The following is a 24,744-nucleotide window of genomic DNA, read 5'->3' as shown; positions in this document are numbered from 1 at the left end:
CACGTACCGGTATCATCTACTCCGCACCCAGTTGTGACAATCAAAAATGGCTCCACATATTGCCAATGTCCCCTCAAGACAAAATCATTCCGGATGAGACCTATGCTATTAAACCAATTTGGACTGGCAACGCTCCTATGCCCAGAGGAGGTCTAAGCAACTGGGAGCCAGGGCCATGAGAAGCATCCCTCAGGCCTGCTCACCCGATATGGGCCGATCGTTCACTGCTATCCAGGTGTTGCTCCCCTTCTTGCGCTTCTCAACCAGGTAACCCAGGATGTGGGCACTGCCAGGGCCCCGAGGTGCTGTCCATGTGAGAGTGATGCCCTGGCTGGAGGCTGATAGAATGGCCGGGGTGGAAGGGGGCCCTGGGATTGCTGGGAGCAAAGAAGGTGAAGGTCAGCCAGAGGCTAAGGCTCATGAGGAGATTCTGGGGTAGAAGGCACGGGACATCTGGCACCCTACTCTTTCCTGGGACTGTAGGGATTGGCTAGACTGCTCTGGGACACTGTTCAGATTCAGGCATGATAGGTTCAAAATCTTTCAGCCTTAAGTCCCCTGTTAGGAAATCCCAAACTAGGAGGATATGATAGAGAAAGATGTTGGCCTCCACTCGGGCCCTGAGAGAGCAGGCTGTGTGCCGGTCCCTTCACTCCCACAGACACCATCAATCTTATTTCCTGTCCTGGTTGCCAGATCCCAAATCAAGCTGAGGCAAGGAGTCTCCATTGGGCTTTAGAAGGACTTCAAGGCCCCAGGCAGAAGCCAGTGGCCTTTAGCTGCAGGGGCAGACCTGCTTGCCCTCTGGCCCAATGTGGATTTAAGAATGTTCCAACCGCCAGCCCCAGCCCTTTCTCTCACCGTCAGGAGCCACCAACACCTCCTCAGACTCCAGGGCCTCCCCAGTCCCCTCCGAGGTCACAGCTCGCACACGAAAAGTGTACTTTCTGCCCTGCTCCACGCCGGCATCGGTGAAGGTAGTGCTGTCAGTGGGGGGTTCGCCCACCTTCAGCCAAGTGCTCCTGCCAGCCTGTCGCCTCTCCACCACGTAGTGCTCTACGACCCGGCCCCCATCATCCTTCGGGGGCCGCCAGCGGAGGCAGACACCAGCCCTGCGGCCATCCTGCACCTCCAAGGGGCCCTGTGGGGGCTGAGGCTTGTCTGAGGATCCACGGAGAGGAGCAGGAGGAGAAAGGGGTCAGAGAAGTTGGAAAACAGCCATGTTGGCCTTCCCTCAACAGTGGGCAAGCCTGCAATGGGGTGGACTACCCAGAGAGCCTTGGGTATTACCCAGAGGTTCACAGGTTTCCTGAGACAGACAGATGTCCCTGGTCTCTACTTCCCAACACACTCTCTCTCACACACACACACACACACACACACACACACACACACACACACACACACACACAGATGTACCATGGAATGCTTTAACCCATACCAGCCCCATTGGGTGGGTGCATGGGACCAGCTCAGCCTCCTGGACACAGCAGTCCTATGTTGCTAGCACCACTGAAGCTGGGGGCCTCAATCTCACTCCAGCAACTTCCCTAGCACCCTGTGCTTTGGGGCTTGTGGGAGAATAACCACATCCTCCCAGCAGGAGCCTGGGCCTTGTTCATCCAAACTGCATCTTCCTGCTCAGTATAGGGAGCAGACAGAGGACAGACAGGGGTGGCTTTGGATGCAATACAACATGCAAAAAAGAATCAGAGCCCGCAGAGACTGTACCCCAGATCTGCCCCTACAGTCAGGGAGGACCTGGAATCCCAGGGACCCTCAGGCCTCGAATGGGGCGAAGGCTGGGGTTGGCACCTATGACTTGCAGGGTGAGCTCAGCCTGCACAGAGCCTCCCTCGCTCCTTAGCATCACGCTGTACCGGCCACCGTCCTTCCTGCTGGTGCTGGGAAGGCACAGTCGTGTGTAGCCATCCCCCAGGGCCACCTGGGCCCCTCTGCGGCTGCTGCCCACCACCTCGGCCCCATCTTTCCTCCAGGTGGCCTGAACAGGGAAGTGGCTCTGGAAGGGGATCTTCATTGTCACCGGCTTCCCAGCCTTGACCACCAGTGGCTCTCTCAGTTTCTCTGTCACATCTGGAGCAATTATGGGGGGATCTGGAGGAAAAACAGGACAAGAGAGTCAAAGAAGACAGGCACCAGGTTCCTGGGAACACTGAAAGAAAAATCCAGAAGGGAGATTGGGCTAAGAGTAAGGAACCCCACACCCCACCTCATGAGGACATATAAGGGAAATGAACTTTAAAGCAGGAGGGACCAGGGTTAGACCTCACTAAGGACCTCACCAAGGACTTCCTAGCAAGGAAGGAGATAAGACACTGGAAGGGGAAGACCTTGGGTTAGTTTTATAAGTCATCTTCCCAGACTGAAAAGCTGAAGACTGGCTACAAAAAAATTAAGGGGTTTCAAAGTAAAGCTTATCTACTTTTGCAGAGACTGCCAGACAGGTAAGGACAGGGCTGGACCTCACCCTGGATGGTCAGGGTGGCCTCGCTCTGCTGGTTGCCGGCCACAAAGGTGTACCTCCCAGCCTGGGCGCCCTGCACGCAGTCGATGAGGAGTCTGTGCACCAGGCCGTCTTGCTCAAAGACGACCCCATCCTGGGCAGTGAGCTGGAGACCAGGGCCAAAGCAAGAGACAGTCACTCCCATGCGCACCTGGCTCCTCCAGCGCCCTCTGCTCGTGCAGTTGCTATGGGATCTGATAGCTGTGCCTGCACAGGCACTCCTTGCTTCGTACCTCATTTAACTGTGATAACAACCTTATCAGATAGGTAGTATTAGCAGGGCTCAGTGGCGCATGCCTGTAATCCCAGCGACTTGGGAGGCTGAGGCAAGAGGATCACAAGTTTGAGTTGAGTCTTAGCAAGTTAGCAAGGCCCTAAGCAACTTAGTTGCTAAATTGTCTCAAAAATTAAAAGGGCTGGGGATATGGCTCAGTGGTAACATCCCTTCTGTGTTAAATCTCCAGTACAAAAAAAAAAAAAAAAGGTAGTATTGTTAGTTCCATTTTATAGGCAAGGAACTTGTCCAAAGTCACATAACTGGATATCTGGAATCAGATCTCCCGGATGCCATGTGCTCTGAACCCCTATGCTATCTCCTCCTGATGTGAGAGCTATGAGGGAGCACAGAGGAGCTGTAAGACTGACGAAAGAGGCCCCTGGTTGGGATGGGAAGGTGCATTTGTATGATGCCTTGAAGGGTGGGTGGACCTTGACAGATGCAGGTGTAGAGAAGACATTGGGGGAGGTGGAAGAACAAGGGGTATGCCACGGGATTGGCTGGCACCACATTCATTGATGATTTTTTTTTTATTTTAAACGCACCAAGTTGCTGGCTATTTAAGCTTCTCTCAAGGTGAGTACATAAGTAAAATTAAGAGTAATAAACAATTTTCTTAGCCAACCTTCTACCTTCTATCCCTCTGCTTTGTCCCTGCCCCCACCCCAACAGGCACCCACATTTGTTGGTAAAAAGAAAGAGTGAGGGGACAATACCTTGACTCCATCCTTAAACCAGGCACCAGGTCCCAGGTCCCTGGTGAGGGTACAGGAAAGCGTGGCGGCCTTCCCCTGCTGCACCTCTGTGTCAGCCAAGCCCTGAGAGAAGTAGCCCCTGGGGCCTGGAGATATACAAAGGAGTCCTCAAGGCCCAGCCTCCCAGGTCATAACCTGCACTGCACCCTCGGGATGGCCACCATGGTCCTGCCCACTGGGATCTCCCAGGGTCAGCACAGACAAGCCTCCACTTTTCTCAGCAGGACCTAGGCTGGTAGAGGGGCCCCTGAGTCACACAGATAGGAAGTCCCCAGGGTCTTCTGGGGGAAGGGGGATCTCTGGCCTGCTTCACAACTCTAGAATTTCGGTTATAGGATTTTAAGACCAGGTACCCAGGGGGCCTCTGAGTCTCACACAGCCTGGAATCAGTCTACACAAAGAGGAAGTAGTTGTTTACTGAATTTGCAAGAGGCTCCTGAAAATGGGGGTGTTGGCACGGATGGGAATGGCCCAGGCATCCCAGTGTTCAGGACACTTCTGCTTTGCTGCACCCCACCCCAAATAGCCCAGCCAGGAATACCTACCTCCGGCCGTCGGGGAGACACTGCCAGTGCCGGGCTTGTATCCAGACCTGGAACTCTGCATGGCACTCTGCCCCTCAAGGATGTCCAACCTGCAGTCTTTGGCACTTTTCCTGCTGCCAAGATGTCTGGGGGTGCCCTGGCTCACATCTCCACTCTGAGTCTCCCCCAGGTGCTCTCCAGTATCACTGCCAGGTAGCTGCCTCCGGCCTCTGGCCTCCTCTGTGCCCCCTCTCTTCGCTGCCTCAACCCCAGACTGTGCCTGATACCTGCTCCAATGGGGACCTGGCCTCCTGCCCGACCTGCCAGACTCTCCTACCTCCCATTCTTCATACTCCTTTAGGGTCCTGCTTTCATTCTCAGCCTCCAAAAACCCCTGCTCCCCAAGAGACCCCCTTTCTCCTCCTTGTCCTTGCCCTAATTGAGAGCCTGGGCCCTGGATCCTCCCTGACCTACCTCCAGAGCCTTTTCTGCCAAAGGAATCGTCTAAGCCATTCCTGGATCCCTGCAGTCTGGACTCCCCAGGTTTGGGGGCAAGAACATCCCCCCACTCTGTGGAATTCCCTGTGCCTAGGCCACCTGAGTCCTCTGTACCACCAGATCTGCCCCTTCTAGAGATTGAACCTTTGCTTTCCGGGGACCATGGGCCTTGACGTCCACCAGCAGCCCCGTAGCCTGGTGCATGTTCCCTGCCTCTAGAGTCCCCTGGCCCCTCATGGGTTCCCCTGAAAGTGGAATCTTTCTCCTGCCGAGAACCATGGGCCACAGAGCCTGGGACGCGGTTCCCAGCATGTGTGCTGCTTTGGCCAAACTCCTCATCTTGCCAGGGTGGGCTACCAGAACCTGCTCCCATCCTTCTGCCTCCTGGTAGTGAGTCCCTCCCTCCCTGGGGTGCCTCTCCCCATGGGCCAGCCATTCGGTCCTTGTCCATGGTCCCTGACCCTGCTTTCCTTAAGTCCTGTTCATGTCCAGACTCCAGAGCAGCTGTCCCCGCCCAGGTCTCACCTTCTACTGCCTTCCTACCATCAAGAAACCTAAAAGCCCCCAAATCCCCTGCTTGGCCTGGAGACTCACCCTCCCCCCTAGGAGCTCCTCTGTCCCTAGGAGACCCTGGAATCCCAGAACCATCTTGCCACTCTCCAACACTTGATTTTCCTTTGGAACAAACAGCCCCCGAGGCTGCAGGAATCCCTGAGGTTCCATTGCCCCCAAGACTGGTCTTGGAGCCCCTTCCATCTGAAAGAGTCTGTGGCACTTCCTGTGACCCCAGCATCCCTGGGCTCCTGAGGCTGTCCCTGTGTGCAGCATCATCTGCAGTCCCCAGCATTCCAGCTATCCCAGGACCTGTACCATGTGCAAGCCCCATTCCTCTGCCCTTTTCTGGACCATCATAGGAGCCTATGCCACCTTCTGATGCTACCCCGTATCCTGCCCCCTCCCCCATGGCTTTGTGGTCTCTGGGTCCTGCATCGTGTCTCATTCCCATCAGTGAGCCTGGTGTTCCAAGCTTCCCAGAAACTTCTCCATAGTGCATCTTGCTCTCAGGCCCCATTGCCCCAGATCCTCCTGAGCCTCCTCTAAAACCAACCTCATCCCCTGACCCCATTCTTCCAGCTCCCCTTACACCATCCCTAAAACCTGCCTCACTCCATGGCAAAGCATCCCCAGAATGTTCCAAATCACCCCTACAACCTGCCTTGCTGCCTGCCCCCATGTCCCCAGGACCTCCAATACCACCTCTGTAACCTGCCTCACCCCCTGACCCCATGTCCCCAGGACCTCCAATACCACTCCTATAACCTGCCTCACCCCCTGAACCCATGTCCCCAGGACCTCCAATACCACCCCTATAACCTGCCTCACCCCCTGAACCCATGTCCCCAGGACCTCCAATACCACCCCTATAACCTGCCTCACCCCCTGAACCCATATCCCCAGGACCTATAATACCACCCCTATAACCTGCTTTACCCCCTGACCCCATGTCCCCAGGACCTCCAATACCACTCCTATAATTTGCTTCACCCCCTGACCCCATGTCCTCAGGACCTCCAATACCACCCCTATAACCTGCCTCACCCTCTGATCCTTTATCTCCAGAACCTCTAATATCATCCCTATTACCTGCTTTATCCCCCAATGCCTTATACCCAGAACCTCTAATACCACTTCTGTAACCTGCCTCACCCCCTGACCTCATATCTCCAGGACCTCCAATACCACCCCTATAACCTGCCTTTTCCCCTAACCCCATGTCCCCCAAATCACCCCTATAACCTACCTCACCCCCTGACCCCATACCCCCAGAACCTCCAATAACACTCCTATAACCTGTCTCATCCCCTAACTCCTCAGCTCCAGAACCTCTAATACCATTCCTATAACCTGCCTCACCTCTTGACCCCATGTCCCCAGAACCTCCAATACCACCCCTAAAACCTGCTTCACCCTCCAACCCCTTATCCTCAGAACCTCTAATACCACTGCTATAACCTGCCTCACCCCCTGACCCCATATTCCCAGAACCTCCAACACCACCCCTATATCCTGCCTTATCTGCTGCTGCCATTCCTCTGAGGCCTCCTAAGCCATCTCCAAAATCTGCCTCATCCCCTGGCCCTATTCTTCCAAGACCAAGATCCTTTGGCCCTACTCCATAAGCTGTTCTGCTCCCAATGCCCTGAGACTTGGGAATTTTAGACCCATCCCCATAACCCAACACATCACCAGGCCCATGCGCCCATAGGCTCTTAGAACCAGCCCCAGCATGAGAAGCTAATGTCTCAGGATGCCTGGTATTGTCCCCAAACCCTGTTCCAGTTCCAGAGGCCCTGGCACCAAGGCACCTAGTCCGATTTCCATCAGCCTCTTTTCCCCCTGCCCTCAGAGACCCTGGCTCCATGGCTCCTGGACCCCCTGTCCTCTCTTCAAAACTCCCTTCTCCAAAGGTCCCCAGGGCCCCTGAGGCTCTGAAGTCCCCCAAATCTCTAGTCTGACCCCAAGGCCTTATTGTTCCAGACCCCCCTGGTTCTGCTTCTGCATATCCCTCCCTAATAGTCTGCACTGTTCCAGGGGCCTTGGGGCCACCTCTACCCACAGGCCCCACTGTTCCAGGATTCCCTAAGCTACCATCAGGACAGTACCCTTCTGCAGAGCCTATTTTCCCCTGGCCCTGGGGTGTACCCCAATTCTGGTCTTCATCAATGAGCATTCCATCAGGGCCACCTGAGCCATTCCTAAGACCAACACTGCTCCCAGACCCATATCCTGTAGGACCACGATGATCTTTATTTCCAGTCCACATCCCCCCAGGTCCCCCTGAGCCACGCCTGTAAGTACCCCCTTCCTCAGACTCTGTCCTCACAGGCGCTCCAGAGGTGACTCTAAAACCATCTCCAGGAGCAGACCCCATTTCTCCTGGCACTTCTGAGCCATCTCTATAAGCAGCCCTATTTCTAGGATCTATTCCCTTAAAATACCCTGAGCCATCCCCATTCCTAGATTCCTCTCCCCTGCTACCTCCTGGGCCATACTTATAGCCCATCTCACCTCTGGCTCCTTTTTCTCCGGAGCCTCCTGATCCATTCCAGAATTCTGATTCAGGTCCTATTGCTCTGGGATCTCTTAATCCTTCTGCATCTCCTTGTGTTCCCCCGGACTTCGACATACCCAGGCCTGGAGACCTAAGTAACCTGTGGCTTCTGCCATCTATCCCCTGACCAGACTCCGTTGACCCAGCTCCCCGGGCACCAACCATACCCTTTTCCCCTCCACTGGACCCCACTACTTTAGGTCCAAGGTGGGTCCCAGTCTTTCTGAGACTGGACCCTGTGTCATCCCAGAAACCTGTGCTCTCAGACTGTGTTCTGCTGGGGTCCCCTGCTTCCTTCTGCCCATCTGTCCAGCTATGGGGAGACTGGGACCTTCTGGAGCCATCCCCTGCCCTGCTCAAGGCCCCATCTGTGAACTGGCCACCCCTTCCCTGGAGTTCATGTTGGCCACTTTCCCAGTCTCCAAGATCTCCTGGGCCTCCCGGGCCAGTTCGGTAGCTCCTTCCCACATCCCTAGTCCTCCCTAGCCTTGGATCACCTGCCTCCCATAGTGAGCCCTCAGCTTTGGCCTCAGGACTCCTGCCCCCCAGAATAGATTTTCTGCCTCCAGGTAGTGATGGTTCTTGGGGGTGCTTGCCACCGGATATCTTTCCTGGATACTCCCCTGACTCCCAATAGCCCCCAGCTTCCTGATGGTCAGCATCTCCACTTCCCTGAGAGCCCCAAGATTCAGGGCCCATGCCTGCCTTGGAGCTAAAACTTCTTCCTCCAGGAAATTCTAGGGCACCAGGGCCTCCTGTCCCATTGTCTCCAGCATCCCCCAGGCCAGTTCTGCCAGCCCACGCTGCCCTGGCTGCTGCTGTCCCCCTTTCCCTACTCAAACCATCTCCTCCCTCCATCTCATCCAGGTAATCTCCAGCCAAAATTTTCTCCCTTCCCTCCCCTTTTAGCCAAGACCCCTCATAAACAGATTGGGGTCCCCACAGGGCCTTCTTTCCTGTTCCAGGTCCCTGATGAGTGTCCCAGAGTTGTTCTTGGCCATGTATGTCCAGCTGACTGCCACTGACCTCTCTGGGCTCCTTTCCTCCCCTGATGCTCCCCAGTCCTCCAGCCTGAGAGTGAGTGGACCCAGCCTCCCAGCCTCCTGCTGTTCTCCAGTTTCTGTCCCCATCACCATCTCTGCCATGACCTTCAAGTTGTCTTTCCATGAAGTCCAACCCTGATTCTGGGCCTTCTCCCTGTAGATGAGATCTCCCTGGAAAGCTTCCGCCCCAGTCTCCCTCTAAATGGGGCTGATTGTCCCTGAGAAGAGTGACTCTGCCTTCCTCTGCTTCTAGAAAGCCCTTCCTGTCCTGTCCAGGGCCCCAGGCTGAGTCACCTGTCTCTTCATTTCCCATCAAGGAGTAGCCCTGCCTACCAAGGCCATCCCTGTCTGGGCCTGCTGTGAGCTGGAGCCCAGAAGCAGGCCTTGCCCCTTCTAGGAAGTCACCCATGGTGCCCAGTTCCCTGGGCTTCCCTCCCTGGCCACTGACGTCCCTGGAGTCTTCTGCATCTGAGGCTTGAGCTCCTGGTGTCTGCAACTGGTGGTCAGCTCTTGTAGTCTGCAGGCCTTTATCCTTCCCAGCTTCTGTGAGATATTATGTACATGGGAGGTCAATGGGCCCATAGAGAGACAAGAGGAAAGACCAAAACTTCTGTTAAATCAGACCAAAGCACCTGCCTGACCCAACTCTTTTGCCTGACTTTCAGTTTTCCCAGTAGAAAATAAGCTGCCCATCTAAGAAGGAAGCCAAGATGTTCCAGAGATTGGTGGCTAAATCCCATCTCTATTTCCCCCACCCTGTACCCACATTCCACCCCACATGCTTCAGGAGGATTTTGACACATAAGTACATAAGCCAAAGTCATTTGCTTATCAAACTGCCAGAAGAAGTTGCATGATATTTAAAAGATTCCCTTGCCCTATCCCCTGCCTTACATCTGTCTGATTTATAATTTTCCAGATTCCAGTTCCAAGGGAGATATAAGAGTTCTCTCTGGCCTGGCCTAGAGTCTCCTTATCTACACTGAACCTGGGCCAATATTTCAAGCCCTATGTAGAACCCTAGGGCCATTTTGGATCTCTGTTACCAGAGTAGTTCCAAGAGAGCCAGTAGGACAGAGGCCGTGGAGGAGAACAGGAATGGCCATGAGAAGACTGTATTGCAGTGGAGCAAGAATGGATCTAAGGAGGGCTGGGGTGTGGGTGGCTCAGTGGCAGAGTGCTCACTAAGCGTGTAGGAGGCCATGGATTCCATCCCCAGAACCCAAAAAAAAAAAAAAAAAAAGGTGAAGGAGGAGGAGGAAGAAGGGAAAGAAAAAATAAAGCAGTAGATTGTACTCCCCAGTGTGGTGGCACATGCCTATAATTCCAGCAACTCAGGAGGCTGAGGCAGAAGGATTGCAAATTTGAAGACAGTCTTAGCAGCATGGTAAGGCTCCAAGCAAACTTAGCAAGACACTGTCCTAAAATAAAAATGACTGGGGATATATGTAGCTCAGTGGTAAAATGTGCCTGGGTTTGATCCCCAGTAGGGAAACATGCACGCATGCGCACGCCCACACAGACACAGGATAGACTACATCTGGCATTAGTAGACACGGTGGGTGAGGGATGGACCTAAAACAGTTGCTTTAGGCAAATTAATTTTTAAAAAGAAGAGCTCTAAGGACCCTTCCTTATTGTGAGTGAGGGAATGATTCGAAAGTAAATGACTGACCAAAGGAAACCCCGTTGCCCTGACCCTGACCGTGAGTCCTTGCCTTGGTGGAGGCAGGGAAAGACAGAGGTATGACCACTCACCTTCAACCACCAGCCAGGCGCTAGAAGCATGGAGCCCGGTATCCAGCGAATAGAGGCCCCTGTCTGAGAACCGGGCCCCTCTCACCACCAGCCGGTGGGTCAGACCATCAGGGGACACAGATACTTCATATTTGTCACTAAGTCGGAGGGGCCGGTGCTTGAAATGCCAGGCAGCATTGGGACAGGGGTTGGAGAGAGTACATTCAAAGACTGCATCACCGTGTTCTTCACAGCGGGCCTCAGCCAGTGGGACCACCACTCTGGGGGGGATGGCTGCAGAGGAAACAGGAGTTGGAGTGTCAGCTTGGCAGCATGACATGGTGTGACCTGATACAGAGAGGCTGGGAGTTCAGAACCCAGGTTCAGACCAACTTGGCTACAAACTCCTGTGACACCTTGGGATGGGTCACTTCCTTACCCAGGGAATCAGTCCTCCACACACATAAAATATGGGGATATAGTTAGATTGGGATCCTCTGAGGCTGTTTTCAGAAGTGGTGCCTCACTTCCTTCTCTTTCCTTGGCCTTTGTTCAGCCATGTTCTTTATGGTCTATCTACCCAAAGCTTCCTTCCCCAGGCCTGTTTGTCCTTCCAAGAGCCCTCCAGAGCTGCTAGGCGCTATGCAGTGATAGGGACACGAGTCCTTGCAGGTATGGAACAAAGGTTTAATGAGGAAGGTGGGGCAGCACCCAGATTGTAGGTGAGGGGGTATGGGAAGCAGGAAAGGAAGAGATCTATGTAGGACACAAGGGCACCTACCCCAGGTGGAGATTCTTGCTAGGGAATTGTGAGAGATGAGGACATGCATCCCACTGAAGTAAAGTTATAGCAAGAGGATGTGAAATCAGTTTGGGTGTAATCTGAAAATGATCAACTGTGGTAGAAGGTTTGTAGTTAGGGGCACGACACGTCTGTTCTGTGTCCATGACTGTAACTTGGTAGAGCCAGCTCAGTACCAACAGAGGACAGCATGGACCAAGGCTGAGCATCATTATTTAGGTACCTGACTCTGCATCCCACTCCCCAATTGTCTTTGCATTAGGCCCTGTCACATCTATCCCCTCACCACGGGCCCTGAAATGGAGCCCATTCTTAAATGATGTCCCCTATTCAAATTTCTGCAGTGTAGACAACTCACCACTGGCTTCCAGTTCTGTTGAGAAGACCACGGCATCCTCCACCTTGACCTGGTAAAGGCCAGCATCCTCAGGCCGCAGGTCCAGGATCTGGAATTGGTAGCGCTTCCCCAGCCGCCGCAGACAGTGCTTGGTCTGGTTGTCAAAGCCATAGGGGATCATCTCACCATCCTGCCACCAGAAAAGGAAGAGGGGTGGTTCAGGGACTCAGTAGGTCCCCAGAACCTCCTGCTCCACTCGGCTACAACTAGCAGTTTTCTCCTTCTGGCCCAGGCCACAGAAAACCTGGTTCTGAAGCTTTAAAGGGCATGGTGGGCCTGGAGGGCATTAAACAAGCAGATAGGGAATATCGGGCTAGGAATGTTACACTCCTTACCACAGAAGGGAGATTGACAAGAGGATGCAGAGGCACTAGACTGCTGACCCAGCTCAGGCTGGGAGGAGAGTTACTACCAAAACAGCCCCATGGTTAGCAGGGGAGGCATTCAGGCAGACTTGGGGCCCCAGGGCAGGGAACGCCTCTATTCATCAAGGGGAACATTAAGGAACATCTTTAAGGCTCTATAAAACCCAGTAATTTACATACATACACCTCCTTTTACTAAGCCTTCCATAGATTTGCTATTTGCTGAATATTAATAATAGCACTTAACAGATGCCCATTGTGTGCCAAGCACACAATGATGTTAAAAAAAAAAAAAGATTTCTGCCCTCAGGGTGCTAAAATCCTGAAGGATACAGACAAATAATAAACAGTATAAATAAGTAATTATTTATGTTAGGAAAAATAAAACAGAACTAGGAAAAACAGAGGAAAATAAAAGATACTGGGTGGAACATTAGGGGGTACATGAGGTGGTTAGGGTCAAGAGGAGTGTCCCTGCAGGGAAGGGAGTTAGCCTATAGATGTTGGGGAAGAGCAGACCAGGCACAGGGAGCAGCTGGAGCAAAGGAATGGACTAGGCCAGAGAGCAGACTGGCACAGCAGCAGGGGAAGAGGGGCAGGAGGAAGGGGAGAGATGGGGGAGGGGCATTTCATTGTGCATAAGACAGCCCTGTATCACAGTCATTTCACCAATTAGGAAACTGAGTCTCTAGGAAGATAAAATGTACCTTGTCTGAGTGATGTAATGGAGCCGGAATGAATTTGGCTACAGAAGTAATGTTATGCTCCCCAAACCACACACTTCCGCCCCAACCTCTAGTGCGTTGATAGGTTATTTCTTTTGGAGCCCCTGTAGGGATGTGGCAAGTCTCTGGGGCAGGGGTCAGATGGAGAAGAGGGCCCTCTCTCAGATCTCTCTGCTCACCCCATGCTGTGCAATTAGACACAGCTAGGAGTGTCTGAGGAGAGCCTGGCTGTGGGCTGTCTACACCAGGATTTGACCTAACCCTAACCAGGAACTCCAAGGGATGAGGGTTTTACCACTTGTGTGCTCTGGTTGTTCCCACAGGGGCCCCATGAGATCAATTGCTTCCCTTCCCAGGACCTGTGACATCTCTGCCAGTTTCCTCTGCCATGGGCCCTCCAGCCTCACCTTATACAAGTAAATCTTGCTCTCAAAGTCCTTGAGATCCAGCTCCAGGGCAAATGAAGCGACCCCATCCTTGGAGACCTTGATGTGTCTCAAGTTGGAGATGGCATTGATGTACTAAAGGGGAGACAAATCAATCAGGAGAATGTCTCAAACTCAATCTTCGGAGCACTTCCAACCCTTATAATCCCTGATTCCATCCCTGGCCCACAATGCCCCAGTTGAGAAAGCATTTGCTCATTTTTTAAGTGGGGAGACTTAAGTCCTCAAGGAAGGAAAATCTCCAAGAAATCAGGTCAGAAAGGCAAACAAGGTGTTCAGGTGCTCTAAAAACATTCTAGGGCTTTTCCATTTATCTGTTCTTCCAGCTAATCAACATCCGTTGAGCATCTGCTGTATGCAAATCTCTGTGCTGAGTCCTGTGTTAAAGCAGATGGGAAAGCTTGGAGAAGAGAAAGCTAAAGTCCCAGGTGGGATGTTTAAGTGATAAAATACCATATTCCAAGTGATGAAATACTATTTTCATGATAACTAAAAGTACTTGATTTCCACTTCCAAAAGAAAAATTAGACGTATACTACAGTTAAGTTAGCTGCAGGAAAAAAACTTTCTACATAGTTTATAAGATGCTGGAATCAGAGTGCTAATGGCAACTGATAAATTCCCTTCCCTGGAAATCTTTTTTAAAAAGGCAGGTTCCCCATGTCTGGTGATGATGATGACAGCTGACACTAGGTCTTTACCATGCACCAGGCACTAGACTAATTGCTTTAAATACAACCTCTTATTTCATCCTTTCAATAACCCCATGAGGTAGGTACATCATCCTTAAAGAAAAAGAGGACAGTAAGATACCATATCCCTGAAATGCCCCTGTAGTTCCCAGGAACCTAGTCAAGTCAAGGGAAGAAAGAGCAGGCCTGGGCCAGGAATGCTAGATAAACTAGGACACTGACTCTCTCTCATGTACGCTGGGAATTAGGGGAAGTTTTTGTTATCTGTAGAAAACTACCTCTTGCACGTACACCAGGACAGGTGCTCCTTATGATTCTGGTCATACAAGCAAAGTAAGCAAGTTCAAGCTGATAATGTCACTTTTTCTGCAGCCTAATATATAAACCCCGCCTCTCAGTGGTGGCTGGTACATTGTGGAAACAGTGTGTACACAATGTGTACAGTGTACACACTGTACCTGTGTCCTCAGTGGTGACTGAGGACATTGTGGAAAGAATAGGTGTCACTTGTCCAGCAGGCTGCCACTGGACAAAACATCATGAGGGGGAGGGGACACTGCTTGGAGAAGCACCCTGAAGGATGGCGGTGCTCTCTGTCAGCCTATAGTACTGGACCTCCCCTCATAAGCATTTCTCAAGGAAGCCTTATGCCCCCTCTACTGCCTCCGGGTGTTTTCTTTGGTCTCTCAGCAACCTATGCCACTGCCATGGCAGAGCTGAGCTGTGCCCTTGACAGTAGTTATAACTATGATTCCCATGAGGACACCAAGTCACAGAGGGCCCCACTTTTTCATAACTCCAGTTTAGCAAGTATCGGATTTTAGAGCCTGGGTACCAGCTTGGAACTCGGGTCCTTAGCAGGATACTTTATTGGGAACAAGATGGAGGCAGGCCCTTGATAATATTGGGTTTCCCAAGGCCCACCTCCAAGCCCAATTCCAGGCGTGAGGCCCCTCCAGGCCCCTGTGCTCTAGCTGTGTAGAGTGGGGCAGGGTGAGGGTACCTGGGCCATCTTGTCCTCCCGCTCTTTCTTCATCTCCTGCAGTTTGCGCAGCATGCCCCGGAAGTCAACGATGCCATACTTCATGCAGATCTTCTCGTAGTCCTTCCGGTCTGCTGTCATCAGCAGCTGCCACACCTGCTCAGTCTCCATCTTTTTTTCTGGAGCTGGAGGAGGGGCCCTGGGGAGCAGAGCCAGCAGGTCAGAGGTTGGAGGAGCCCTGGGTATTGACCACCTGGTCCTGGCACTCAGAGAGGTCCAGAGAAGCTTCCCTACGTGCACTTGAGGAAACAGCAAAGGGATTCAAATCTCTGAGACTGATTGCTGTCTGGGCTAGAAGGACCCAGAAGGGCTGAGCTACACTCAGTAGCTCTAGCTTTCAGAGAAACTCGGCTTCTAACTACTTTATTGTTGATTTCTGAGTAAGATGTCATTGGGTGGGGTCAGGGTGGGGTAGAATCATTCTTTTGTTGTAAACATTTTAGAAAATTATAGTTTTAGTAAGCTACCCCATTTTGCAAGTGAGGAGGCTAGGACCCAGCAAGGAGAGATGATTAACTCAAGGATGTAGGCAAGGACCAAGCTATACCCAGAATTTCCAGGGCAGTGCTCTTTCTAGCCTCTCACTGGTAGCAGCAGTCTAGCTGCCTGCTGAAGGTGCAGGCAGAGGCTGAGCCCAGCTTGTGATAGAAGGAAGGCGGTGGGTACCATGGGAGCTTCTGAATCCCCCCTGGGCAGGCCCAGACCCACCTCTTTTTCAGCATGTTCCGGAAGTCCATCAACTCCTTCCTGAGGTCTATAAAAGTAGAAAGGATGAGACCCCACTCCCAGGTGAGAGGCCAAGGGGCTAGGCTTGTCTATGTGGTCCAGGGCTGACAACCAAGCTTTTGGAAGAGGCTCTCCTGGGGACTGGTGATAACCCACAGGTGTGCGTGGGGATTTGAGCAGGTTGGGAACATGGGGCAAGGAGCAGCCTGTCCCCAAAGCCTCCAAGACGATTTCTATCAAATCCACCTACCCTCCTGTGGTTCCTTTTGCCTTTTCCGGTTCTTCCGAAAGCCAACTGGACCATCCAGGGAGAAATGGGGGGCATGGATGTAGACAGGTAGAGAAAGGCAAGACACATTTATGGTCTTCCTAAGAAACTGCTCAGTCCCAGAGCCCTGACCACCACCACCCTGCTGTCCTCTAAAGCATAGCAACATCCCGGCTTGAGGCATGGAGCAGGTGGAGATCCATCTTGCATGAGCTTTGAACCCAGAACCTTAACCTGACCTGGGAAGGCCTGCCTGAGTACTTCCTCAGGCAGGGAAGCTTGCTCACATGTCCACATGGTCAAGGAGGTGGCATAAATGAGTGAAGTGACCACAGACAACAACAGGAAACTGGGCATCTAAAGGGTCAGCGGGTGTTCTTGTCTGAGAGTTGCCATTTCAAGGTATGGGCCTAATAGCCAAATGTCAGACACTGCTCCATAGTCATCCATTAGCCTCTTCATCTGCTTCCATTGGAGAGCCTGGAAAAGCTAAATACTTGCCTTCCCAGCTTTCTTTGCAACTAGCAGTGTGGCTACAGGACACCATTCTGGTCAATGAAATGGAAGCAAAAGACTCAGAAGTTCTTGAGAAACCTTTTGCTTCCTTGATAAGAGAATCAGGTATACCTGGGACCACTTCCTTCCCCTTCTTCCTGCCTTGGACATGGATTAAGTTTGGACCTGCAGCAGCCATCTGTGACTACAGGGTGATAAACCAACCTGCTAGGGATGGAGAGCAGTGAGACAGAGGAATCCAGCTCTCCAGCGGCGCTGTGCAGTGAGCCCTGGACTCCCACCTCAGGACTTCTAACTGTGTGAAGTAATGACCTTTATTTCTTGGGCTGTTCTTAATAAGAATTTCTGGTACTTGTAGGCCAACCAATGGTAAGCCTGATTAATCAAGAGGCTAGATCAGCTTTCTCAATTACCTTCCAATTATTACAAACGAACAATTGATTTCAAAAAATTCAAGCACCATGCACATCAAACAAAACCTGTCTGAGACAGAATTTGCCCTCTGGATTGCCAGTCACCCCTGATGTGGGCCTGAACAAAACATCCTTTGTACAGTGGAAAAACAGACCCAGAGAGGAAAAGGAAGTGAATGAGCAGAAGACCCAGCACTAGAAACCAAATTCCAGGTCGTGGCCTGGTTCCACTGGACAAAAAGGGCATCTTTCCGAGCAACCACAGCAGGCTGTCTACCGCCAAGAGTACAGATTTTACTTGCATGCAGATTTAGTGTGGAAGTGGCTCTGGGGACAAGCCCACCTTCAATGACAGTGAGCCTTGCTGAGCACGTGGCCTCTCCATACGTGTTCACTGCTATGCAGCGGTACAGGTCCGTGTCCTCGCCTGTCAGCTTGTTGATCTACAGAGAACCAAGGGCAGGGGAACAGAACTATCACTTCTCTTCCTCCAGGGCCTAGATATGACAGTATGTTGGGTGTAGAAAGAGGGATAGGACACAGTCTTTGTCCTCATGGAGCTCAGTCTTTATCAGAAAATATAGACATCAAAACAAACACCTGTTCAGCGGGTAGATGTCTTTGCCATCAGAAAAAAAATATGAAATAGCAGAAAAACTCACTTCGGAGGTCAGATAGATCTTGTCCTATGTTACTAGCTGTGGAACCTTGGGCAAGTTACCTAATCTCTCTGAACTTCAGTTTCTTGTAAAATAGAGATCATAATACCTCAAAAAGTAGTGAATGGTCAGGATTAAATCATTTAATCAATATCATATTTTTAGCTCAGGGCCTGGCACATAGTAGGTGTGCCATGATTAATGTCTATAGTAGTACTAATACTAACCAAGGTTGATTGAGCACAGATATCCCCTGACTTACCGTAGTTACATCCCAATAAGCACATTCTAAATTGAAAATATCACAAATTAAAAACGCATTCAGCCAGACCTGGTGGTACATGGTTGTCATCCTAGTGGCCTGCTAGGCTGAGGCAGGAGGATTTTGAGTTCAAAGCCAGCCTCAGCAAAAGCAAGGTGCTAAGCAACTCAGTGACACCCTGTCTCTAAATAAAATACAAAATAGAGCTGGGGATGTGGCTTAGTGATTGAGTGCTCTTGAGTTCAATCCCCAGTACATACCCCAAGCAAAATAAAGAAAATGCATTCAATACACTTAACCTATGGAGCATCCTAGCTTAGCCTAGACCACCTTATGTGTGCTTAGAACACTGAAATTAGCCTACAGTCAGGCAAAATTATCTAACTCAAGCCTATTTTATTGTACAGTGTTGGATATACCATGTAATTCGTTGACTGCAATACAATATACATTATGAGCCGTTTGCCCACTCCCAATGGGAGTCACACAGGTGTAGGGGAGGTGTGGTTCTCTGCCTCTGCCTAGGACAAGAGTACAGTACTGTACATTGGTAGCCCAGGAAAAGATCAAAATGCAAAGGACAAATTTTGAAATCTATCCTCTACTTAAATTGCACATCACTTTTGCACTTTATCATGATGAAGTAAAAAAAAATCATAAGTCAAATCATAAGCCAAAGATTGTGTACTCACTTCAGGCAAGACTCTGGCTAGACCTTTACGTAAACCTTTCATCCTCATTAACAACTCCTTAAAGTAGGTATTATGATTATCCCATTGCACAGATGAGAAAACAGAGGTGGAAAGAGGTAACTTCCCAAAGCCAAGGTGGTAGGCCTGAGATTTTTACCCAGGTAGTTTGACCCCATGGTTTGAGACTTCCGCTCCAGCCAAGGCTGTCAGCAGAGATATCTGTGGCTCAGGAAGCCTTGAGCCATGGAATGAATTGAATGGACCCAAGTTCGACTAGTAATTCATCTTTTACTTGTTTGGAGATTGCAGCCACAAAGGGGACAGGAATATGGCGTAGACTCTGGTCAGAGGAGAACTGCGGTGCTTACCTGCAGCACGTGCTCCTTGCTGCCAGGGGCGGAGGAGATCTGGTACTTGCTAGAGTTGCTGAGGTCTCCTTTGGTGCTCTGCCAACGCACCTCGGGTCTGGGCTCTCCGAAGACCACAGCCCGAAAGATGGCATTTTTCCCTGTGGCAGGAAAAGGCCAGTAGGGAGACTGATAATTTGGGGTGGAATGACAGGAGAGTTTGTTGAGATTTTAATTTATATCATCCTCCCCACTCTAGGTATTTCAACTGCCTGTTGCAAGAAGGGTGCCAGGCCTTGGTCCCTGTGACCCAGGACCCAGGATGTCAGGTGGAAAGCAGCAATTTCCAGGCACCCAGAGCAGTGCTGGCCTGTGCTTCATGAAGGAAAGAGGCAACTGGGCTGTCCATGGTGAGAAGGGAAGGCGAGCAGGGCTGTTTGAGAGTGGATGTGTAAGGATCCCCACAAGACTGGGAAGGAGATGAAATTCTGAGTGTTTCAGAAAAGAATTAGAAAGAAGTGGCTGTTTGTTTGGTGCCCAGAGGAGCCAGACCTAAGACACAGCCTCAGAAAAGACCCAATCTCTATGGTAGGCAAGAGAGCCTGGGAAGCAAGAGAGCCTAACCATCCCCTAGGCCTCCCACCACGAACATCTCAGGGAAAAGCATTCTGACTGAAGCCCCCAGGGCCCTCCCTAGTTTCTCACCACCTTGTTTTGGATTTAGAAATATTAAGCATGGTACCATTGTTCCTTGGGCGGCTCTTGGTAAGAATTTCTGGCAAACCAATTATAAGCATAACTAACGGAGGGACTAGATCAGCTTTCTCAACAAGCATCGAACTTGCAATTATTACAAGCTGGCAACTAATTCCGAAAACTTCAAGTGCCATGCCCACCAAATAAAACCTATCCGAGATAGGATGTGCCCTTTGTGTTGTCTGTCTGTCATCCCTGACGTAGGCTTGTACAAAACATCCTTTGTGTAGTAGAAAGAATGCGGCCAAGAGAGGAAAAGGAAGCGAGAGAGCAGAAGACCTGCTCTCACGCCAGAATCTCACCAACTAAAATCCATGGCAGGGAACTGTGCTGGGGACAGTGCCATTCCCACCCCTTCCCACTACCTTCCTGGGCACTTTTCTCCTGTGGTCTTCTAGCATGGCTTTCCTGAGCCTAGCCTGAGAGCCAGAGGGCACATGGCTGTCAGGAGACAATTGTTGGGTAGAGGGGTTTTGACACTGACTCTCTGCAGCAGTGACTTCAAGGCCAGAAGGGGAAGAGGAAAACGAGGCTGCAGCTTCTCCATCAGCACAGGATGGCCTCAGTTTATTCCCTTTACCCACTCTTCTCCCCGAGACTCTTTGTCCCTTCTAGGGAATCCAGGCAGGCAGACATCCCTTGAGTACAGGAGGGAGACATATGGCCTGGTGACAGACACAGGGACTGGGTGCTCAGGAAAGTGGGCACCCAAGTCTTCTCCCCTGTGCACGATGAGAGGTGGAAGAGCAGGCATCGTGCCTCCCCTGGGCATCGCCCTCGGGCCTCACCCTCCTGCAGAGCCAAGGTGATGGGCTTCCGCTCAAAGTCCGGTGTGCTGCAACCTTCAGGGATCTCCTCCACCAGCTGCCGGATGCTCACCCCGGGGATGGAGGACTTCTTCACGAGCTTCCCTGGAGAAGGTAGGAGAGGGGGAGAAGGGCCTGCCCGTTCCCATTCTCAGGTGCCCTTCAGCAGACTGAAACGTCCAACCTCTCAGACGAGGAACAAGGCCCCTTCTCCCTTCCATCTTGGGCACGGTTGTGTGGCCCACCTCCCTGTGACCAGTGTTTTTTAACTTTCTAGTGGAAATACAGTGGTGGCCCTCCAGCCCCTAGAATGTGGCACGGAGCACCCTAAGAAGGCCCCAAGCATGTCACTGGAGAAAAGCTGGGGAAGGGAGAATAGGAAGGGTTCCTTCTTAGGAAGCAAGGGCTCCTGTGGGAGGCTCTGCACCCTTCACTCAGGAAAGCAAAGCCAAGCCAAAACTGAAAAAAGCAGAGAGACAGGAGAGTTCCCCAAACCTGCCTCTCTTCCTTCCCGCCTCTGCCCTGAGGAGTGCCAACCAGGGGTTGGGGCTGGGAGGGGAGGTAGGGAGGTAAGTTCTCTCACCTGCCATAGCTCTGGCTCCTTTTAGGTTCTTCTGAGGGTAGAAATTGATATCTGAGGGTAGAAGATGAATTACTTATCAGAGGCCCAGGCTGGTCTCACCTTAGCCCATCTCACACCATCAGTACATCAACCCATATCTGGGGAGGAAGTTAGGGGAAGCTGCCACCCCCAAGAGTTAGTCTAACCCCAACTAGATGCCATTTGGTTTTCTTTTTCTTTTTTTGGTACGTGAAGATTGAACCCAGGGCACTTTATCACTGAGCCAATCCCCAGACCTTTTTATCTTTCATTTTGAGACAGGGTCTCTCTAAGTTGCTTAGACCTCACAAGTTGCTGAGGCTGGCCTTGAACTTGTGGTCCTCCTGCCTCAGCCACCCAAATTGCTGGGATTATAGGCATGTGCTACCGTGCCTAGCTGCTGTTTGGTTTTGTCCAATTCTGTCTCTAGCAAACTAACTTCTGAGACACCAGGGAGAACAGACTGCTGCCCAATCAGTACCTTTCCCAGGTAAAGGAAAGCACAACACTGAACCTGCCTACCGTGGTGGGGTCTAGACCCATGACCTCTGAGAGGGTGAGACATACTTTCCCAAACCTGAAGAATCACTCTTATCTGAGATTCTACCATCTGTTTAATGGCAATGACCTTGCTCTCTTGACTTTGGAATGTGAATCCTCCAGGACATTCTCCAGCCTCCAGGTTCCTCCCCCAATTCTGAGATTTTCTAAGAGTCCAGCAGCCCTTTACCTCCCACCCTCAACCAATCTGGAATCCTTCAAGGTCTGCCGAGGAGTGTCCCTGACTTGGCGAGTCTTAAGCTTCTTCTATGCCCAGCCAGTGGGATCACCATAAATCCATCTGCTCCCCTCTGAGGCCATGAATTATAGTGTCATGTGATCACGAGTGTTTCCCAGCCTCTCCCAACCTCCACCACCACAATTCCTCTGATTTCCTCTCCACTGAATCCATCTGTTAAGGCCAATGCCGTGTTCCACACAGGAGAAGGGGTGGGTTGATTCTGGGATGGGATGGAGCGATGAGCGAGTTGAGGGAGTCTTCAAAGAATTCTCCAGCAAGCCCACCTCCTGGGTGGTTGGCTAACGGCCAAGCGGTTCCCTTTTGGAAATTCCATTTCCTGCCCAAAGAGCCATCCATCTAGAATTGCCCATGACAGCAAACTCCTCATTTCCATTTCACAAATGCCCACCCACTGGCTCTTCTGGCCTCAGCTTCACCTCTGCAGTCCAGCCGCTGCCCCGCAGTGTGCTGGAATGCCATGGTGCGCCAAGTGCGCGCGTTCTGGAGCGGTCACAGGCACCACAGGCGCCGTCACATCAGAAGGGAATCATGAGGGAGGGCGGGGAGAGCCGCCAATGAGGAGGACCCAGCAGGCCAGGCCTCACTGTGGGGTGCCTCGGCCTCTATACCACCCTTTCCCCAGGACAGTTGTCTTGTAGAGGTGCGTGCACTGGCACCTGCCCATGACTCCCACACTGGAGGTGTCTGAGTTCAACACAGCTATCTTTGTCACCATCTTCATCATCACCACCACCATCTATCAGCTGATTACTTGGCTATTTGTCACACATGAATTATCATGCAGGTGCCAGCCCCCCTCCCTTAGTCTCCTGGCTACAGGTTTAGTGGAAAATCAGAGAAGCAAGACCCTGGGGAGCTTAGGGGTCTGAGGGTAAACCACCCCGCCTGCTAGATCACTGTCCTCTTCAGAAATAAGTTAGATCAGGTACAAGGTCAATGACACGTGGGTAAGACATCTGTGTGGTTGGAGATCAGGGGAATGTTGACTCAGTTGGAGGGAACAGAGAAGGAAAGGAAGTCTTCCCTCCGTGATCTAATCCCACTTTTGAGAAAAATCCTCATTCTCCTGAGCAAAAGCAGTGACTTGTGCCCTCACTTCAGAACAACAAGGCTCTCAGCCTGGTCCCCCGGGGCTGTGTCTCCCTGGCCTGTCCCCAGGACCCACACTCTCCCACCCTCTGCCCCAGCTGCTATTCCATTCTGCAGATCCAGGTTCCTGCCACCTCCAACTTTCTCCACAGGTAGGAAGAGCCAGACAGTTTCTCTCAACTTCTTGACCATGTTATTAATTAAGATGTTACGAGTCCCAGCCCCATGGTCCCCATTCTGGACTGCTAGTGAGATTTTAATCTGGCTGTCATTTCATACTCTAAACCAAGCAGTGCCCAGAAAATCAGAGCCAGGGCAGAATCACCCAGTCAGGACTCACTGAAATTCTTTCTTCCAAATATCCTGGGGTTGACTGAAGGCAATGAGTATGCACCCCAGTGTTTGATCCACAAGCCAGAGAATGTTGCTGGGGCTGATCTCATGCCCACCGCCTGACCCTTTCTAAGTAGAAAAGTTAGAGGACATGCCACTGTCAGCACCTCTACTGTCCCTGGCCTGGGTGAACAGCCAGATGTGCAGGGCCCACTTACCTGGGTGCACCACTGGCCTTCCTCCTTCTGTCCACTCCCTCCTCCCTGTTTCCAGCTGCTGCTCCTCACCAGAGCCTCTGAACCTTCTGGTGCTGGACAGACAGTGCTGGAGCAGATGTAGGTCACTGCAGGCGCCAGGGCTCCCTCGCCCCTCCCACTCACTCCGCCTCCCTCCTCCTCTGGCCAGGCTTGGCAGGGCCGGGCCCCCCTACTCCTGACCCTGGAGCTAACACCCTTGCCTGGGAGGAGGTCAGAGATGGAAGGGTCCTGTGACATGTGCCCATCCAGCTCCTGGTTTTGCAGCACTTTTAGCCCTTAACCAGATCGCCTGAGCATGTTTGCCCCACGGTACCTGGTTTATCTGATCCCTGTTAGCAGGGGTGTCTTCAGTCCAAATCCTTAAATTTTCAGCTAAACTCATCCCTTGGAACCCTTGACATCATAAGTCACACAGATATAAAAAGCTGCTGTCCTTTTGAGAATCACACCCTAAAGTGGAATCAAACAGTTGGCAAACTTTGCAAACTAGTTGCTGTCCCAAATAGGCAGAAGGGGTGATCCTGAAGTCTCCACCTGAGAGCAGAAGGGAAAGGGGACACCTGAGAACCATAAAGCCAGGAGATCTTCCAGAGAAGGTGAGCTTGCCCAGGATGTTTTTAAGGAATTGAAGAGGAGGCCTGCCCAGCTGGATGGAGGCAGAAGCCAGCAGGGCAAATGGATGGGTTTTGTTTTGTTTTTGGTATTGAACCCAGGGCCTCTTTACAATTGAACTATATCCCCAGTCCTTTATTATTATTATTATTATTATTATTATTATTATTGTTATTTTAAAATGTCTTGCTAAATTTCCCAGGCTGCCCTTGAACTTGTGATTCTTCTGCCTCAGCCTCCTTCATAGCTGGGGTTACAGGCTTGCTCCACCCCTGGGGCGAGATGAATGAGTTGAAGGATGCATGGATGGAAAGTGAAAATTGGAAACAGGCTCACTGGCAGTAGATGTTCTCAGGCATCAGGAGGGTAGGCAAGGCCCAGGAGATGAGAGGATGAGGTCTGCTTTGGAAGAGCCACCTGCTCTTACCTTAAGGACAGAAAGCTGGTTTATTGGCTCCTACAAGCAAGGTGTGGTCAAGGATTCAGGTGAGCAGCGGGAGACTGTTCCTGTCCAGCTGGTGCCTGTCATCCCAGCTACTTGGGAGACTAAGGCAGGGAGACTGCTTCAGTCAAGTTTGCCTAGCCAGGGCAACATCATAAGACCTGAGAACCGTCTCCATAAAAAGCGGGTGGGTGAGAGGATTGGAGGAGTGGGGAGGCGGCAGT

General features: G+C 51.5%; 1 protein-coding gene across 2 annotated transcripts in view; it reads right to left on the bottom strand.

Annotated features, from left to right (window-relative positions):
* Nucleotides 1–23,554, bottom strand: part of Igfn1 (immunoglobulin like and fibronectin type III domain containing 1) — a 33,986-nt gene extending 10,432 nt beyond the window's left edge. The window contains exons 1-19 of one of the 2 annotated variants that reach the window (XM_040277513.2): nt 23,428–23,554; nt 20,968–21,018; nt 20,367–20,489; nt 18,844–18,983; nt 17,206–17,305; nt 15,916–15,960; nt 15,648–15,693; nt 14,901–15,078; nt 13,167–13,280; nt 11,631–11,799; nt 10,492–10,764; nt 9,231–9,273; nt 5,836–5,844; nt 4,102–4,214; nt 3,518–3,642; nt 2,489–2,630; nt 1,816–2,115; nt 862–1,161; nt 204–377 (exon numbers count right to left, since the gene is read on the bottom strand). In XM_040277513.2, coding sequence (XP_040133447.2) covers nt 204–377; nt 862–1,161; nt 1,816–2,115; nt 2,489–2,630; nt 3,518–3,642; nt 4,102–4,214; nt 5,836–5,844; nt 9,231–9,273; nt 10,492–10,764; nt 11,631–11,799; nt 13,167–13,280; nt 14,901–15,078; nt 15,648–15,693; nt 15,916–15,960; nt 17,206–17,305; nt 18,844–18,983; nt 20,367–20,489; nt 20,968–20,974 — 2,401 coding nt within the window. In that variant the 5' untranslated portion in view covers nt 20,975–21,018; nt 23,428–23,554. Of the gene's footprint in view, nt 1–203; nt 378–861; nt 1,162–1,815; nt 2,116–2,488; nt 2,631–3,517; nt 3,643–4,101; nt 6,374–9,230; nt 9,274–10,491; nt 10,765–11,630; nt 11,800–13,166; nt 13,281–14,900; nt 15,079–15,647; nt 15,694–15,915; nt 15,961–17,205; nt 17,306–18,843; nt 18,984–20,366; nt 20,490–20,967; nt 21,019–23,427 lie in introns of those variants that run through there. The other variant, XM_078022571.1, reaches the window with a different exon arrangement.
* Between the last annotated feature and the right edge of the window lie 1,190 nt (nt 23,555–24,744).

This window comes from Ictidomys tridecemlineatus, chromosome 10, assembly GCF_052094955.1.
Source record: "Ictidomys tridecemlineatus isolate mIctTri1 chromosome 10, mIctTri1.hap1, whole genome shotgun sequence".
Taxonomy (NCBI): domain Eukaryota; kingdom Metazoa; phylum Chordata; class Mammalia; order Rodentia; family Sciuridae; genus Ictidomys; species Ictidomys tridecemlineatus.
The sequence above is the reverse complement of the archived record's forward strand: the minus strand, read 5'-3'. Positions and strand labels throughout refer to the sequence as shown.